This window comes from Xyrauchen texanus, chromosome 38 (genome assembly GCF_025860055.1).
Source record: "Xyrauchen texanus isolate HMW12.3.18 chromosome 38, RBS_HiC_50CHRs, whole genome shotgun sequence".
NCBI classification, from domain to species: Eukaryota; Metazoa; Chordata; class Actinopteri; order Cypriniformes; family Catostomidae; genus Xyrauchen; species Xyrauchen texanus.
Window position 1 is genome coordinate 31,819,161 of NC_068313.1, and position 15,916 is coordinate 31,835,076.

Sequence of the window (15,916 nt, forward strand, 5' to 3'; positions counted from 1 at the left end):
AGCTGACAGAGGGCCTTCCGCTCCCGGCTCGCTTTTGTTTCTAAAATCCTCCGCCATCCCCAGATGGGACTCGCAGGGATGAGCGTTTTGGTTGAAGCTGTGATGCAAATTCCGAGTTTGAAATGTGAGGCATGGTGTATGCATTCGGATCCAAAGGCGCACTTTCTCAAAATTGTAAAATAAGACTTTCGCTGCATCTTTCTTTTTCTATAAAACAATGAAACTGGGCAGAATATTAGCCTGATGAGTGAATGATGACAGAATTTCTTTATCCTTTAATTTAACTCAAAATTCCCCTCTCCTCCAAACTTTACCTATAGCACACAGCTGAAACTAAGCCACACATGACTCACCATGAAGGACTGCCCTACTCAAAGCACCACTGCCGGAACTCCGATAGAAGTATTTAAGCAGAGATAAGACGGGTGCACCAAGGAGGGCCGTGGTCTATTTGTAAGACCATTAATAGGTGATTAGCAGGTCATTTAGTTGGATTTATTGGCTGTGATAAGCATAGGGTGTGCATGTGGGCTTCTGTCCGAGACAGCTTGGCAACACCTGTACTAGTCATATAAATGAATCATAGAGTTGTAAAACTTAAGGGAGGATCATCTTAAAGCTGAAAAATGTCTCCATGTTTAAATAATATGTTGTATTCCAGCTTAATGTATGGAGACTACCCTAAGCCATCAGAATAAAAGCTCCTGGTGAAGGTGAAGTACAACAGAAATACATGGATTTATAAAACAAATGATTAAAATAATTAGAATGATAATTCAGCATTATATTATGATAAAAAAACAATCTTGACAACAATAAATCATTGTTGGGTTAAAAAGATAACAATAACAACTGGGTTCCCATTCCTAAGTGAGTGAAGTTTTAGTTTTTACACACCCTGTTCATTCACACAAAAAAAAAGAAAGGAAAAAAAAAGTTTCTGACTGTAACTCATCCTTGAGCTTTCAAACTACATCCACCAAACTCGGCACAGACATTCAGTTTGCTTTGAGCTTTCGAACTGATTGGAATAACCGTTTTCACACTATGGATGATGAACAATCTTTCAAACTTTTTTTTTTTAACTAGCAGACAAGGTATTGGCAAGGCAACATTAAAGTTTCTTATTAAATCTAGTTATTTTTGCTATTCTGTTTGGTGATGCAGAGATTACACACTGCACATTTAAGCATTAAGGCCAATTTTGCTTTGTCTTCTTCTCTTATTTGACCACTTTTTTCTTTACTTCCCCTCTCACTCACACACACACACACACACACACACACACCCGCTAACCCAATGTATGACCTTAGTGTCCTTAGGCATTTTGCCGTATATCTCTTCTACTGGCATGATCTCGTCTCGTTCTCATTGATGAGAAAATCTCATTTCCATCTGAAGTTAATGCAGCCACTGAAGCTGAACTTATTAAAAACTGCCGTGTGACACTTCTCTCTCTCTCTCTCTCACTCTCTCACTCTCTCTCTCTCTCTCTCTCTCACTCTCTCTCTCTCTCTCTCTCTCACTCACTCTCTCTCTCACTCTCACTCACTCTCTCTCTCTCTCTCTCTCTCTCTCTCTCTCTCTCTCTCTCTCTCTATCTTCCCCCTTCCTACCCTCCCTCTGTTTGGAAATAAATTAAGTCAACTGCACTGTAGGTTGTAATGTAATTGTACTGTGCATGAATGTAGCTGAGAGCTGTGTCGGTTAACATGGCTGAGAGGCGTGTGCAGTTTTCTAATTGCAAAGGCAGACTAGAGTGAAAGCACCCTGCTGATATTCCTGTCAGGAGAATTAACACACACACACACACACACACACACACACCATATTCTAGAAGTCTGAAGATTTACCTATTATACATCAAACCAGAAATCATTTTTCCTACCTTCAGGCAGTAGTAAATATTACAGAAAAGGATAAGGAAAAAAATGAAGAAAAAGAAAATAGAATACAGTATCTCACAATTGATGTCCAATAAGTATATAAATAAATACATATAAAAGGATAAGCGTAAAGTTTTAATTTAAGGAAAAAATCTAACTTAAATATCAATATTATTGTAGTCATAGAGGTTTTCGCTATCTGCTGAAACCTATCAACTACGGATTATATTACTATAATTACAATACCTTTCGAAAGTTCAAATTAAACAAAGAAAAATCGATATTAAGAATTTTAGATGTCAAGGAAATAAAGTTATTATAACTTTTAAATATTAAAGTTATTATATATATATATATATATATATATATATATATATATATATATATATATATATATATAATTTTTTATAAATGTTTTACCCAATTTGGAATGCCCAGTTCTCAATGCTTTTGTTTAAGTCATCGTGTTCACGTAGCGACTCGCCTCAATGCGGGTGGCAGAGGACGAGTCCCAGCTGCCTCCATGTCTGAAACCGTCAACCCATGCATCTAATCACATGGCTTGTTGAGCGTGTCGCCACGAAGACATAACGCATGTGGAGGCTTCACGCCACCCACTGCAGCATCCACGCTCAACTCACCACGCACCCCACCGAGAATGAACCATATTATAGCGACCACGAGGAGGTTACCCCGTGTTACTCTACCCTCCCTACCATCCGGGCTTAGGAGACCTGGCTGGAGTCACTCAGCACGCCCTGGGATTCGAACTAGCGAACTCCAGGAGTGGTAGCCAGCGTCTGTACCACTGAGCTACCCAAGTCCCCAATGGAAAAAAAAAATGGCATGAAAAAAAAGACATTTACATGAGATTTTAAATCATCAGATTATTCTGCTTTTGACATCCAAACGCAAACAGTTAAAGCAAATGTCCTTAGATATATCGGAATTGGCATTGATCATTACTACAAAATGGATTATTAGAATTTCCATTGGACAACTAATTTTTTTAAGAAAAAAATATTTCATTATACAATTATTAATCGGATTAATTTATTAGACCTGGATTTCAATCAATGAGTGTTTTTACATTCAAAATATTACACCAATCATGCTTGAGAAGCTGGCAACAGTTTTCCATCATCAGGATATAGTTGTAAACGGTTTGGGCATAATTAAATTGCCACACATACACTTTTGCCCATTACACTGATTTCTCTATGCATGTTAATATTTTATGGCCATTCTTACTGGCTTATCCAATGTGTGCAAGTGTTGTGCGCATGCCTAATCATATTTTAACATAAATAGCAGAGAATAGTCAGATGATTTAAAGTGTTGTGTAAGTGCAGGTTTCTTATGTTGATGTTTTTAAAAAGGTATTTTTGATAGTAAAAAGCTAAGAAGTTAAAAGGTGCTCAATGTTGAAATGTTGGATGTATATTGAAATTATTTTACATTTGTGCTTAAACCGTTGCTGTATTCTGTGTACTCACATTGCAAGTAAGAACCAGGCAATATGTCACAGACTCACTATTTTGTTGCCTCAAGAATCTGACATTTACTGAGGAGGGATTGCAAAATGTAATATACTTTACTGGTACATTGTCACATTTGAATGGTGTCACAAAATGTCATGGAAGAGCAGAGCTCAGGAAGGTTAAGATCAACTCCAACACAATCTTTCCCCTTGGCTGTAGAAAATATACCATCTGTTTTAGTTTTTGCAGTCATAGACTTGGCAGTGTTCTTTTATTTAAATTCTACCAGGGCTGGTGTTGTTTTGTGTGTAGGGCTTTTTTGCATTGAATACCCTGTCCAAGATTTCTTTCTTTCTCTCTTCTTAATTTCCTCCAAAGTAAATCTCAGGTGGTTTCCACTGTCCAGTGAGGAAATATGGAGTGGGAGAATGATATGAGACCAGGAGAGCACAGATATGGGCTCAAATATTGAGCGTTCCTCATGTATATGTATGTATGTTGAATGCACGTGTGTGTTTGTGTATGTGTGTCAGTCTGAGGAGGAAAATGATTCTTGCCTGAGGCAGCAATTGATCGGATCTCAGATGCAGAATTCCCAGCATCCCACTGCTGAGCCGCTGGAGCGGTTTAGCTCATCTCATATTCACAGAGAACAGGAAAGAGCGCAGGAGGAAAGAGAATGGGGATGGGGGGGTGGGGTTGTTAAGAGAGACCAAAGGCAGTGGAGAAAGCAGGCAAATTAGGAAATAAACAGATCAATCAACTCACTATCAATGTGGATTGAGTGAGGCAAATGTTAAAAAAAATACCCCCCCCCCCAAGTATGAGACTTATTCATAAAGGAGAATTACTTCTAATGATTAACTCACTTCTTTGTTTCTTCCTTCCTCCCTTCTTTTCTTTCCTTTTTCTTGCTTACTTCCTTTCTTGTTTTCTTTCTTTCTTCCTGCCTTCATCTGTCTTTTCTTAATTTCCTTTAATCCTTCATTCCTTCCTTGCTTGCTTATTTTTTCTATACTTCCTGCTCTTCCTCCCTCTTTTTTCTTCCTCCCATTTTCTTCATTTTTCATTTACTCTCTCCTTCCTTCCTTCCTTCCTTCCTTTTCGTCCTCCCTCTTTCCTTCATTGTCCATTGTCACTCTCTTTGTCCTTCAATCCTTCCTTCCTTCGTTTATTCCTTCATTCCTTCCTTCCTTGTTTTCTTTCATTCTTTCTTCCTGCCTTCATCAGTCATTTCTTAATATCCTTTAATCCTTCTTTCCTTCCTTGCATATTTTTTCTATGCTTCCTGTTCTTCCTCCCTCTTTTTTATTCATTCCCTTCTTGCCTCCATCTTTCTTCCTCCCGTTTTCTTCATTTTTCATTTACTCTCTCCTTCCTTTCTTCCTTCCTTCCTTCCTTTTCCTCCTCCCTTTTTCCTTCATTGTCCATTCTCTCACTCACTATCTTCGTCCTTCCATCCTTCGTTTATTCCTTCCTTGTTTTCTTTCTTTCTTTCTTCCTGCCTTCATCTGTCTTTTATTAATTTTCTTCTAATCCTTTCATCTTTGCCTAATTGTTCTATTCTTCCTGCTCATCCTCCCTCTTTTTCATTCCTTTCTTTCCTCCCGCTTTCCTTCATTGTTCTTGCACTCTATCCATCCATCTGTCCTTTCTTTCTTTCGTTTCTTGCATTCTTTCTTTTCATCCTGCTCTTCCACCCTCTTTTTACTTCCTTTCTTTCCTCCCTCTTTCCTTTATTGTTCTTTCACTCTCCGTCCTTTCTTTCTTTCTTTCTTTCTTTCTTTCTTTCTTTCTTTTCTTCCTGCTCTTCCTCCCTCTTTTTCCTTGCTTCGTTTCCTACCTCTTTCCTTCATTGTTCTTTCACTCTTTCCATCCATCCATCCTTTCTTTCTTTCTTTCTTTTTCTTTTCATCCGGCTCTTCCTCCCTCTTTATCCTTGCTTCCTTTCCTCCCTCTTTCCTTTATTGTTCATTCACTCTCTCTGTCCTTTATTCCTTCCTTCATTCTCTTTTTCTTTACTTCCTGCTCTTCCACCCTCTTTTTACTTCCGTCTTTCCTCCCTCTTTCCTTCATTGTTCATTCACGCTCTCCATCCTTCCTTCCTTCCTTACGTACTTCCTTACCCCCTGCTTCCAATAAGTCTTTGGTTACTTTTTACTTTGAAGACCATCTTTTTCAGTCTTGTTCACACCATGTAAATTATAAATATAAAATGCTATGTAATGCGGTGCTTCTCGCAGCAGTGCCTCTCGTTATTGTGCCGATACAGCATTCCACCAAAGGAGTCTGGCAGGTCTGTCAGGCCGAGTGCAGGGCTTTTGCATTTCAAAGTGCATCGGGAATATGACATGTAGTGGGGTCTTTCTGAGTTTTTGAGTGCACTCATGAACAGTTCAGAGGGGTATAGTATAGTATATACTCATAATATACTGTAGATGTTGTCCATTTAAAAGTGATGACAAAATGTGGTTATTACTGTGGTTGGTTTTTAGGAAACAATACCCATTGTTTGTTTACTTTTGTGCAAAAGACACAGATAATTATGGTGCTCTTTGTCCTTTGTGCCTGCAGCATTCTTGTACATGTCAGAAAGCACAGCTCATTATCTTCCCATTACATATTTACGTGTACTGTAAACATGAGAGCCAACAGTTCTGCTCCACACTTGCAAATCAATGAATTCATTACCTCACACAAACTCCCGTTGATGTTGGGGATGATTTAATGCCCACTGACACAGCTCTGTTCATGCTTCTGGAGCGCTCACTCCGCAGAAGGACGGAGGGAGGGATAGATAGATAGATAGATGGAACGGGGGTTGGAAAGGAGAGACAGAAAGCTGCAGGAGAAAAGCTGGTTAGTTGAATGGGGGATGGAGACTGGATGAATGAATTTTGACCCTCCACTGCCAATTAATCCTAGCTCTTTTTTAATTGGGGATGAATGGACTCCAAAGGGTACACACACACACACACACACACACACACACACACACACACACACACACACACACACACACACACACACACACACACACACACACACACACACACACACACATACACAAAATTCTGCTAAAGATGCAAGCCTCATTTGCACATAAACCAGGTCTTATGGGTGCAGTTCACTGCTCTCTGAACACAAGCAATGACTTAAGCCCAGAAAGGACAGATTGACTGTTTCCAATTTTAGTGACTTTTTTTTTTATTTCCCTGCACAGTGAATTCACTTCCTTTAGACTTCCACCCATCAAACGCACACACGCATAAACCCAGACGTTCACAGAGCTGTCTGATGTGTGTCTCACTCTAGAAGTCTTGCACGGTCTCATAATGCCTCTTATCTGCCTTTGCCTCCAAACACCCCCTCATCCTTAACTTTACTGCCTTCTCATTTGGTGTCTTTGATCAGGGAAGTAGCGCACAGCTGAAATGACAGTGGCATGGTTTAAGCACAGTTCTGCTGCAGTCCAAAAAACAGAGAGATTTCTGTAATGGAGGGGTGCACTTCCTTTCCAGAGCTCAAAACCACACAAATCTGTTTCAGGAAGTCACCAACACCTGCTCAAGAATTATATAAAAAAATTTAAATAAACATGGCTTGTTTTTTTTGTTTTGTTTTGTTTTTTTAACTGAAGAAATAGCAGTGCTTGCAAGGCAGCAAAATAATTGTTAGCGTTTTGGTAGCTTAGATTTTAGAGTTTGGTTCTGTGTAAATTAATTTGCATCTTTTCCATTTTCCAACTCTGTGCAATTAATGTCATGCTATTATGTTAGTTTGTTTTTATTTTTGTACATTTTCTGATGATACTTCTTCATTAATTTCCTTCATTGTCACTGTGCAATCTAAGACCAAAATCCACACATCTGTTTTCCTTGGAAAAACTAGTTTTCCGTTTCCTAGAGTCATAGTTTCTCAATGTATGCGGTAATGGAAAGGGGTTTCAAAATGCTCCATTTTCAGTGGATCAAAATGCTGTTCTATTGTGGATGAGAGGCATAAATGTAGCGAAAGTCATTCGTTTTTGTTTGAAAACTCCATTTGCAATTTCTTTCATTGGAAAATATCATCATTTTATAAAGTATGTGATGGTAGAGAGCATTTTTTTAATACTCTGTTCTCCGCCGAAGAAAATGTTGTTCTAGTTTGGATGAGAGGCGTGAAATAGTAAAAAATTACAGTAATGTGTTTTTAAAATGTAAACGTATTAGTGTGGACATGGCGTAAAGGTGGAAATTAATCGTTAAATATCTGCAAGGAAAATGAGACCAATCACAATGCAGTATGCAAATAAATCTAAGAATGGACATCAATTAAAATTAATTATGCAAATATTATGACAACATCAACACTGCCAGTTATATTTTGTACAATCCATTTGTACACATTTGTAATTTTTAAACGATTTTTAAACATTGATCTTAATTTTCAAAGTTTAAAAAATATATAAATATTGCTGACTGACTGACATTATCTACAACACTAAGTTTGAAGAGAATCTGTACATAATAAAACTTATTCACAACAGCGCCATCTTTGATTTTTAATGGGAATGAAAACGAGGCTGTGAGGGATAGACCTACTCTCCTCAATGGGCTGTACTGCAGTTTAATGTGATTTTGGGTCATGCGTGGACAAAACATTGAGAAAAAAAAAATCTTTTCAAGAACATTCAGTAGACAAAAACTCCAGACAACATGAGTTTTGGAAAATCATATGAGATCTAGGAGATTTTTACAGCTATACCATGCGTGCCATTGTAGAGATGGTAAGTCTATCCCTCACAGCCTTGTTTTCATTCTCATTAAAAATGAAAGATGGCTCTACAGTGAATAAGGTCCAAGCAGTTCGGGCTGAATTCATTGCAAAAATATTTAGGCATAATTGCTTTGAAAAATCTCTTGCCAGAATCTTTGAGGAATATCAATACAGTTCTATCTTGCAAGCACTAATTAAATAAGAAAGAGAACTAGCAATGTGTGCTGTAATGGTCTCTTGTCCCCATTGAGCTTTGAAATCTAGCTTATGACATCATGCGCTGATTTCAACTGATGTCCCCATGTAGACAAAATGAATGTTCAGGCATGACTGTATTTGTACATATCCATCTGTCTCTCGTCAGCTGTGCAATTTATTTGTATTGAATTTGCATCAGGATACAAAACACGGGCTATTATCGGAACTGTAGACCAATGGAATATTGATCCTCATTAATATTCATAGAAAATTGATCATGCTCATACATCAGAATGGTATCATTAAGCAAGCATTTTAAAGGAAGCTGTCTGTCCATCCAGTATCCCACACAAAATATATTTAAAGTAGGTTTTGTAGGTTGACTTCCCCTAAAGTATTTTGAAGACTACAATGAAGTAGTTGCAGGTTTGTTGACTGCATTACAGTCCCATTCTCAAGATTCTCAATAGATACTCAGAAACTCAATTAGTGGCATTCAAAGTAATTTTGCATACGATTAGGATTATTATTATTATAGAAATAGTAGTGTAGAATTTTATTAACAGCTTGTGTAGCTTAAAGAGCACCTTGTGTATTTTGCAGGGAAAGAGTTCATCTCTTCGAAACCTAGGAATTTTCGAAAATTATCAGAATATTGCAAAATCCTCTTTCTGTTTGTAATTCAGTGTCTCTGATCTGCGTTTTTCCAGGATCCCGTTTGCGACAAGAAGACTCTGCACCCCGCATCGTGGAACACCCCTCTGATCTGATTGTATCCAAGGGTGAGCCCGCCACCCTAAACTGCAAGGCAGAAGGGCGTCCCTCCCCCACCGTTGAGTGGTACAAAGATGGAGAGCGTGTGGAAACAGACCGGGACAACCCTCGATCCCACCGCATGCTCCTGCCCAGCGGCTCTCTCTTCTTCCTGCGTATCGTACACGGCCGTCGCAGCAAACCCGATGAAGGCTCCTATGTTTGTGTGGCTCGTAACTACCTGGGAGAAGCGGTTAGCCACAATGCCTCACTGGAAGTAGCTAGTAAGTGTTGGTCTAATTTCTTATCATGCTGGGTTCTTGCGGTTTTTGGTGCAACATTTTTGACCATATGGATATTGGTAGATGGTAGTGTACGCTTCATGGTCAAAAGTGTGTGTACACCCCCTTCTCTTGTATGGTTTGGATAAGACCCTTATCTCTAGTGGTGAAAAATCTTAATTCTGCAGCATAGAATTACATTCTAGAGAAGTTTGTGCTTCCAACTTTCTAGCTTTTATGCAGTGCACCTGTTTTTTTGTGATTCTAATGTGAAAGAACTTGACTAGCCTGCACAAAGCCCAGATCTAAAGCCCAATGAACACCTCTGGGATAAACTGAAATTGTGAGCCAAGACCGATTTGCCAACATCACTGCCTAACCTCACTGATGCTTTCGTAGAAAGTCTTCTCAGATGATTGGAAGCGGTTATAGCAGCAAATGAGAACAGATTCCCTAGTAATGTCTATATATTTTTTAGGTGTCCACATACTTTTGGACATATATCGTAGTCACACAGACTTCTGACTGAATCAGGAACTATTATATCAACATTTCAGCTGTTGTTTGTCCATTGGAGTCTCTTCCCCATTATATTCTTCCAGGAGCAGTTTGAAACCAGGCCAGCCTTGATTTGGCTTTGTGTCTGACTCAGTACGAATGAGCCTGTAGCCTATCCAGCTGAATAGAAAAGAGTTTCTGGTTTCCTCCTGGGTCTCTGGTCTCAATGGACTCAGTGAGTCGGATAATCTAGAGATGGGCAGGATGTGACTGTTTCACTAGACCTGAATGGTGATCCTGATGGAAGTAACAGACAGACACTGCTGGTCTGAAGAGCGGGAGCAGAATATCTCACTGTAGGTGGTCGTAAGCAATAAAAACAGTAAATCTACTTGCAGTGTTGTTGTCCAGTTTATGATGTTTACAATAGAGATGACAAGAACGCTATTCCATGTTATTTTTATCAAGGTATGCTCCCTGATGTGAAGATCAGAGAATGCTTTCACCTGATCTAGCTGGTCTTCCAGTCTGACCTGCTGGCAAGTTCCCAAAATCCCTCTAAAACCTTCAAACCAGACCGGCTTTACCCATTGAAACAAGACCAGTAAACCACCATAGGCTGTTTTGTGGTGGGCTGTCTCCTCCCGTACACTGGGCAGAGTCAATTGTAATGTTTTTAAAAAGATGAATGGATACAGAAAAATGTTTTTGTGTGCAATCTCTGAAGAATTTTTTTAAATAGTGGATATTGCTAAAAACATGTGGTTTTTAATGATTCCTCTTGGCCATGGATGTGATATGCATTACAATAATATCCCTCTTTAAACTTTAAAAGTACTGTTCTCAGATGTCAACCGCTTTTCAAGTATGCCCAGGAGCTGTCACCAACCCTCTTGTTGTAATCTAATCGAGTTGGAGGTGGACCTGAAGGGGGTGGGGGTGAGTTGGTTGTATAGTGTGTACTAATGCTATTTCTTACTCAACACCAATGGAAATAATTTAATGAATGTCTAATTGGCTGTATTCAATACAATGTTGGTTGTAATGTTGTAAAAGTAGTCTGTGCTACTAGTGCCTCATATATCAATTCTTCTGAACTCTGTAATTAAAAACTGCAGTTTAAGTCATTGTTCAGCCTCAAATCAAATCAAATTATTAAAAAAAAAAGTACATCAACAGCTCTGAAATCCAAAATGGCATCTGAAATGAGTTCAGAACAATTCTGCCAAAACACTGTAGTTACAACAGTTATTTTTACTGTTGTAAAATCATGGTAACTTTTCATTTGGCTAAGAACCAGTTACAAAAGCTTTATTAGCTGCTTTAGCTAAATATTGGTGAAATAGAAACATAAATTCATATATATTGAAATATATATGTGCTCTGAGACTAAAAAGTGAGAAAATAGTGTGCGGTATATCAAGCAGATGGTGATATACTGTATGCTGTTTATTCTGGAGGCAGTTTTTTTGCATGAACAAAAACAAGAGGCTTGGCGAGAACACGGCTTGGCCCAACATGAGGAAAAGCTTGGGCTGTTTGCTTATTCTGAATAAGGTTCAAACAGGACCATAATGACACAGTGGCAAAGCTCAAAACCCTTACTGCCTGTCTGTCCCCCCACAACCTCGCCACCATATATGTAATTACCCTGTTCAGGCAACCATGATGGAAACCTACAACTTAAAGGAATAGTTCACCCAAAACAGTTTATTCTGAAATTATTTAATCTTCCATCAAGGACCATGGAGAAATTTTTAAGAATCTTCAATTTTATAGTGACCATGTCTATTAATATCCATAAAGGGGGTATTTTTTTTGAAAAGGCAATTTATCTTCACTTCACATTCTGTAAATCTAAGAAGAATTGTGTGACCACCTTTGCCTTCAAAACTACACCAATTCTCCGAGGTACACCTGGACACAATTTTTCTTGGTTGTGTGCAGATAGGATGTTCCAAGCTTCTTGGAGAATTTGCCACAGTTCTTCTATCTATTTCGGCTGTCTTAATTGCTTCTGTCTCTTCTTGTAATCCCAGATTGACTCAATATTCAGTGGAAGGGCTCTGTGGGGACCATGTCAAATGTTGCAGGGCTCCCTGTTCTTCTGTTCTATTCTATTCTATTTGCAAATTAAATGTTTGGGATCTGAAATGAATGGCATCAGTCAAGGGATGATATATATATATTAGGTAGCAAGTGAACAGTCAGTTCTTGAATTTCATGTGTTGGAAGCAGGAAAAATAGGCAAGTGTAAGGATCTGAGTGACTTTGATAAGGGCCAAATAGTGATTGCTAGACAACTAGGTCGGAGCATCTCCAAAAAGGCAGGTCTTGTGAGGTGTGTCCGGTATGCAGTGGTTAGTGCCTAACAAAAGTTTTCCATGGAAGGAATAACCGGTGAACCCGCGACAGGGTCATGGGCACCCAAGGCTCATTGATGCGGGTGGGGAGGGAAGGCTAGCCTGTCTGGTCCGATCTCACAGAAGAGCTACTGTAGCACAAATTGCTTAAAAACTTAAAGCTGGCCTTGATAAATAGGTATCAGAACACACAGTGCATCACAGCTTGCTGCGTAGCTGTAGACTTGTCAGAGTGCCCATACTGACCCCTGTCCCGTCCGAAAGTGCCTACAATGGGCACGTGAGCATCAGAACTGGACCATGGAGCAATGGAAGAATCTTAGATCCTGTGGATGGCTGGGTACGTGTTTGTTGTTTACCTGGGGAAGAGATGGCAGAAGGATGCACATGGAAAGCAGGCAGGCCGGTGGAGGCAGTGTGATGTTCTGGGCAATGTTCTGCTGCAAAAGCCGGCATTTATATGGATGTTACTTTGACACGTACCACTTACCTAAAGACTGTTGCAGACCATGTACACCCATTCATAGCAATGGTATTCCTTGATGCCAGTGGCATCTTTCAGCAGGATAATGCGATCTGCCAAAAGTTGTTCAGGAATGGTTTTAGGAATGTGACAAAGTGTTCAAGGTGTTGACTTGGCCTCCGCATTCCCCAGATCTCAATCCGATTTAGCATCTGTGGGATGTGCTGGACCAACAAGTCCAATCCATGGAGGCCCCACCTCGCAGCTTACAGGACTTAAAGGATATGCTGCTGTCTTGGTGCCATATACCACAGGATATCTTCAGAGGTCTTGTGGAGTCCATGCCTCGACAGGTCAGAGTTGGTTCGGTGGCACGAGGGGGACCTACACGATATTAGGCAGATGGTTTTAATGTTGTTACTGATCCATGTGTGTGGTGTATATATATATATATATATATATATATATATATATATATATATACCTTTTTAAATTAATGCTTATGTTGTGTACGCTCACGTTTATTCTAGTTGCAAGGGAAGTATTTATTGCCTTTTACTTGACATTTTTCAAGTCATTACACCAATGTTTTTGTAGAAAATGCATGACATGTTGTTTTTTAAATGTGTGAAAGCAACATGGACACAAAGCTTACATTTCTACAAACACATGTTTTAAAATATTTTTTTTTTATTATTATTATTTATTTTATTATCTCGTTCAACAACCTATCTTCATTTTTGTTCAACAGTCATGGGTTTAAAATTACAGTAAATTTTCTTCTCTAAACTACCCCTTTCCATCCAAAACTAGACAATCAGTGTCAGAGGGAGAGGTACAAACTAAATCTATCACTTCTCGGATATCAATACTCACCTATTTATTCAAACTGACAACAGGAATGCCACTTTTTCTACTGCCAAAAAAGCATTTGAAAAGAAAGTTAAGACCTCAAATTGTATTTGCTCTGCCTAGCCAGCTCTTACAAGAATCCCATTTGAACTCTAAGTACACAATCTTTCCTGCTTCTAATGTTGTTTTAATAATCCCGCTTTTACGAGTGACCAACACCCAGCAGACTGTAAACCTAATCCAGCTTTCAACAAGCCGTGTTTAGCCAGGCAATGATGCTTAGCGCAGATCTGTTTTGGGTTTAATATTAACTTGGCATACATTGGAGGCTCTGTGCCTTGCGCTGAGGTAGAATGGGTCAATCTGGGCATTCGTTCTGCCATGTACGTCCCTTAAGTTGGATTTTGCCCCTTTTGTTTCCATGTTTTCTTTTCAATATGAAACTTTGAGTCTTATAATGCTTTACAATTTACTAAAACAATTTGAACTTCCCAAATTGTGAATGAACCAGTTCACTAAAACGAATCAAACTTTGCAAAGTGTGAATGAACTAATTCACTAAAACTCATTAAAAATGTCAATGTACAATTACACCTCCAACGACCATTTTCTCGAACTCTCCGAATGAGCTAATTCACTAAAAAGAACTGAACATTTTAAAGTGAGAATAAACTGATTCACTTAAACATATTGAACTTCTTAATGTAAATTAACCGATTCTGTAAACAAATTGAACTTCTCAACGTTCTGTTCCATCTCCACAGGCCATTTACTTGAATTGTCCGAATAAACTGATTTACTAAATCAAATTGAACTTCTCAAAGTGTTAATGAACAGATTTACTAAAACAAATTGTGTGAGTGTATAGATTCACAAAAAAAATTGATTGTGCATCTCAAAGTGTGGAATGAACCAATTAACTAAATTTGATTGAACTTCTCAAAGTGGAGTTCCATCTCCATAGACCATTTACCTAAAACGTGCAAATTAACCAATTCAATAATACAAATCGACCTCCTATAGATGTGAATAAACTGAACTGATTCACTTAAACAAATTTAACTTATCAAAGTTTGAATAAACAGATTCACTAAAACAAAATTGTACCTCTCAAGGCATTAGATCAAGCTTTGGTGTAAGGTGAAGCTTCTATCATGACAAGAAAATCAAGCAGATGGTTCAACTGTGGAATGGACGGTCACATATAACTTTTGCCTCTGAAAGGTTGGCTAGCACCTCCATTATTAACACAGGGTGTTCCCATCTGCCACCAGAGGCGGTGGCAGCCGATTTTGCCGGGGCTTCAGCCCCGAATGTTTTGAGTGTAGCCCCGAATGTATTTTGAAAAGTTGACTGATAAATATGAAACCGGACAATAGTCTATGTAAACCTCCGAAATCATAAAGTTGCCTTATTTCATTGTGCTTTGGCTTTGCACATACTGCATACAGCCTGTAAAAATAGACATAGGCATAATCTAGCCTATAGAATAAGTTCCTTTGCTGTCGGTAGCCTATGGGCGACTCCGTTTCTTCCTCTCTGTTGAATATGCAGCAGGTAGGGGAGGAGCTGACATCAACTTACTTTACTTAGTGGCGAGTTAACAGCAGTTAGCAGGAAAGACAGCAAAAATGAAGCAAATGAGGCTTCTAAAATTTCCGAAAGAAGTCATTGGGTAAGAATTCGCATTTGTTTTTGTCCTTAAAGTCTAAAGATCATCATCTGGCTGGCTTTCACCCACAGTAGGCTAAACCTCAAGACGTCTGCTACTGACTGATATCACATGTTGTAACCTCTAGCCTCGTGGTTAGCGCATCTGCCTCTCACGCTGGAGACTGCAGTTTGAGTCCAGTTTGGAGCATAATTTTCTTGTTTATCAGGTGTTATTTTCTCTAAGGATAACCAATAAGCATTAGCATAAATTCGATGCCATGGTGTGTCAATGAACTTAGACTAAAGTCATTCATGTATTGCTTTAACTTAGGATCTTATACATCATTTTGACTATTTATGTAAAAAAAATTAAATTATTTATATAAAAAAAATTTTTTACTTCACTTTACTCACTATAATATAACTCTTTTGTGATGACTTTATTGTAATGTACATGAAAATTCAAGAATCATGATAGATCTTAGGGCAATCCCACTGATCTGCTCTTCCCAATACATTTTCTTCAATGGTATTGGTCTACACTTTGAAATATGTAGCACTTGATGAATTAGTTGTTTGAAGCTGATTTGCAATAAGTTATGTGCTGTATCTGTTCTTTTGCATCACAGATGATTCAGGGAGGAGAGAGGATGTTGAGGATAGTACTAGAGTGGAAGATTTAGGAACTGTAGAAACAGGCCCAGCAAGAGCAGAACTCAAAGAATAT

At 38.7% G+C, this 15,916-nt stretch overlaps 1 protein-coding gene across 3 annotated transcripts in view; it reads left to right on the plus strand.

Annotated features, from left to right (window-relative positions):
* The window catches only part of LOC127631589 (roundabout homolog 1-like), a 296,494-nt gene that overhangs the window by 116,497 nt on the left and 164,081 nt on the right, over positions 1-15,916 (plus strand). For all 3 annotated transcript variants that reach the window (XM_052109827.1, XM_052109829.1, XM_052109828.1), the window contains one exon: positions 9,037-9,363. In XM_052109827.1, coding sequence (XP_051965787.1) covers positions 9,037-9,363 — 327 coding nt within the window. The remainder of the gene's footprint in view (positions 1-9,036; positions 9,364-15,916) is intronic.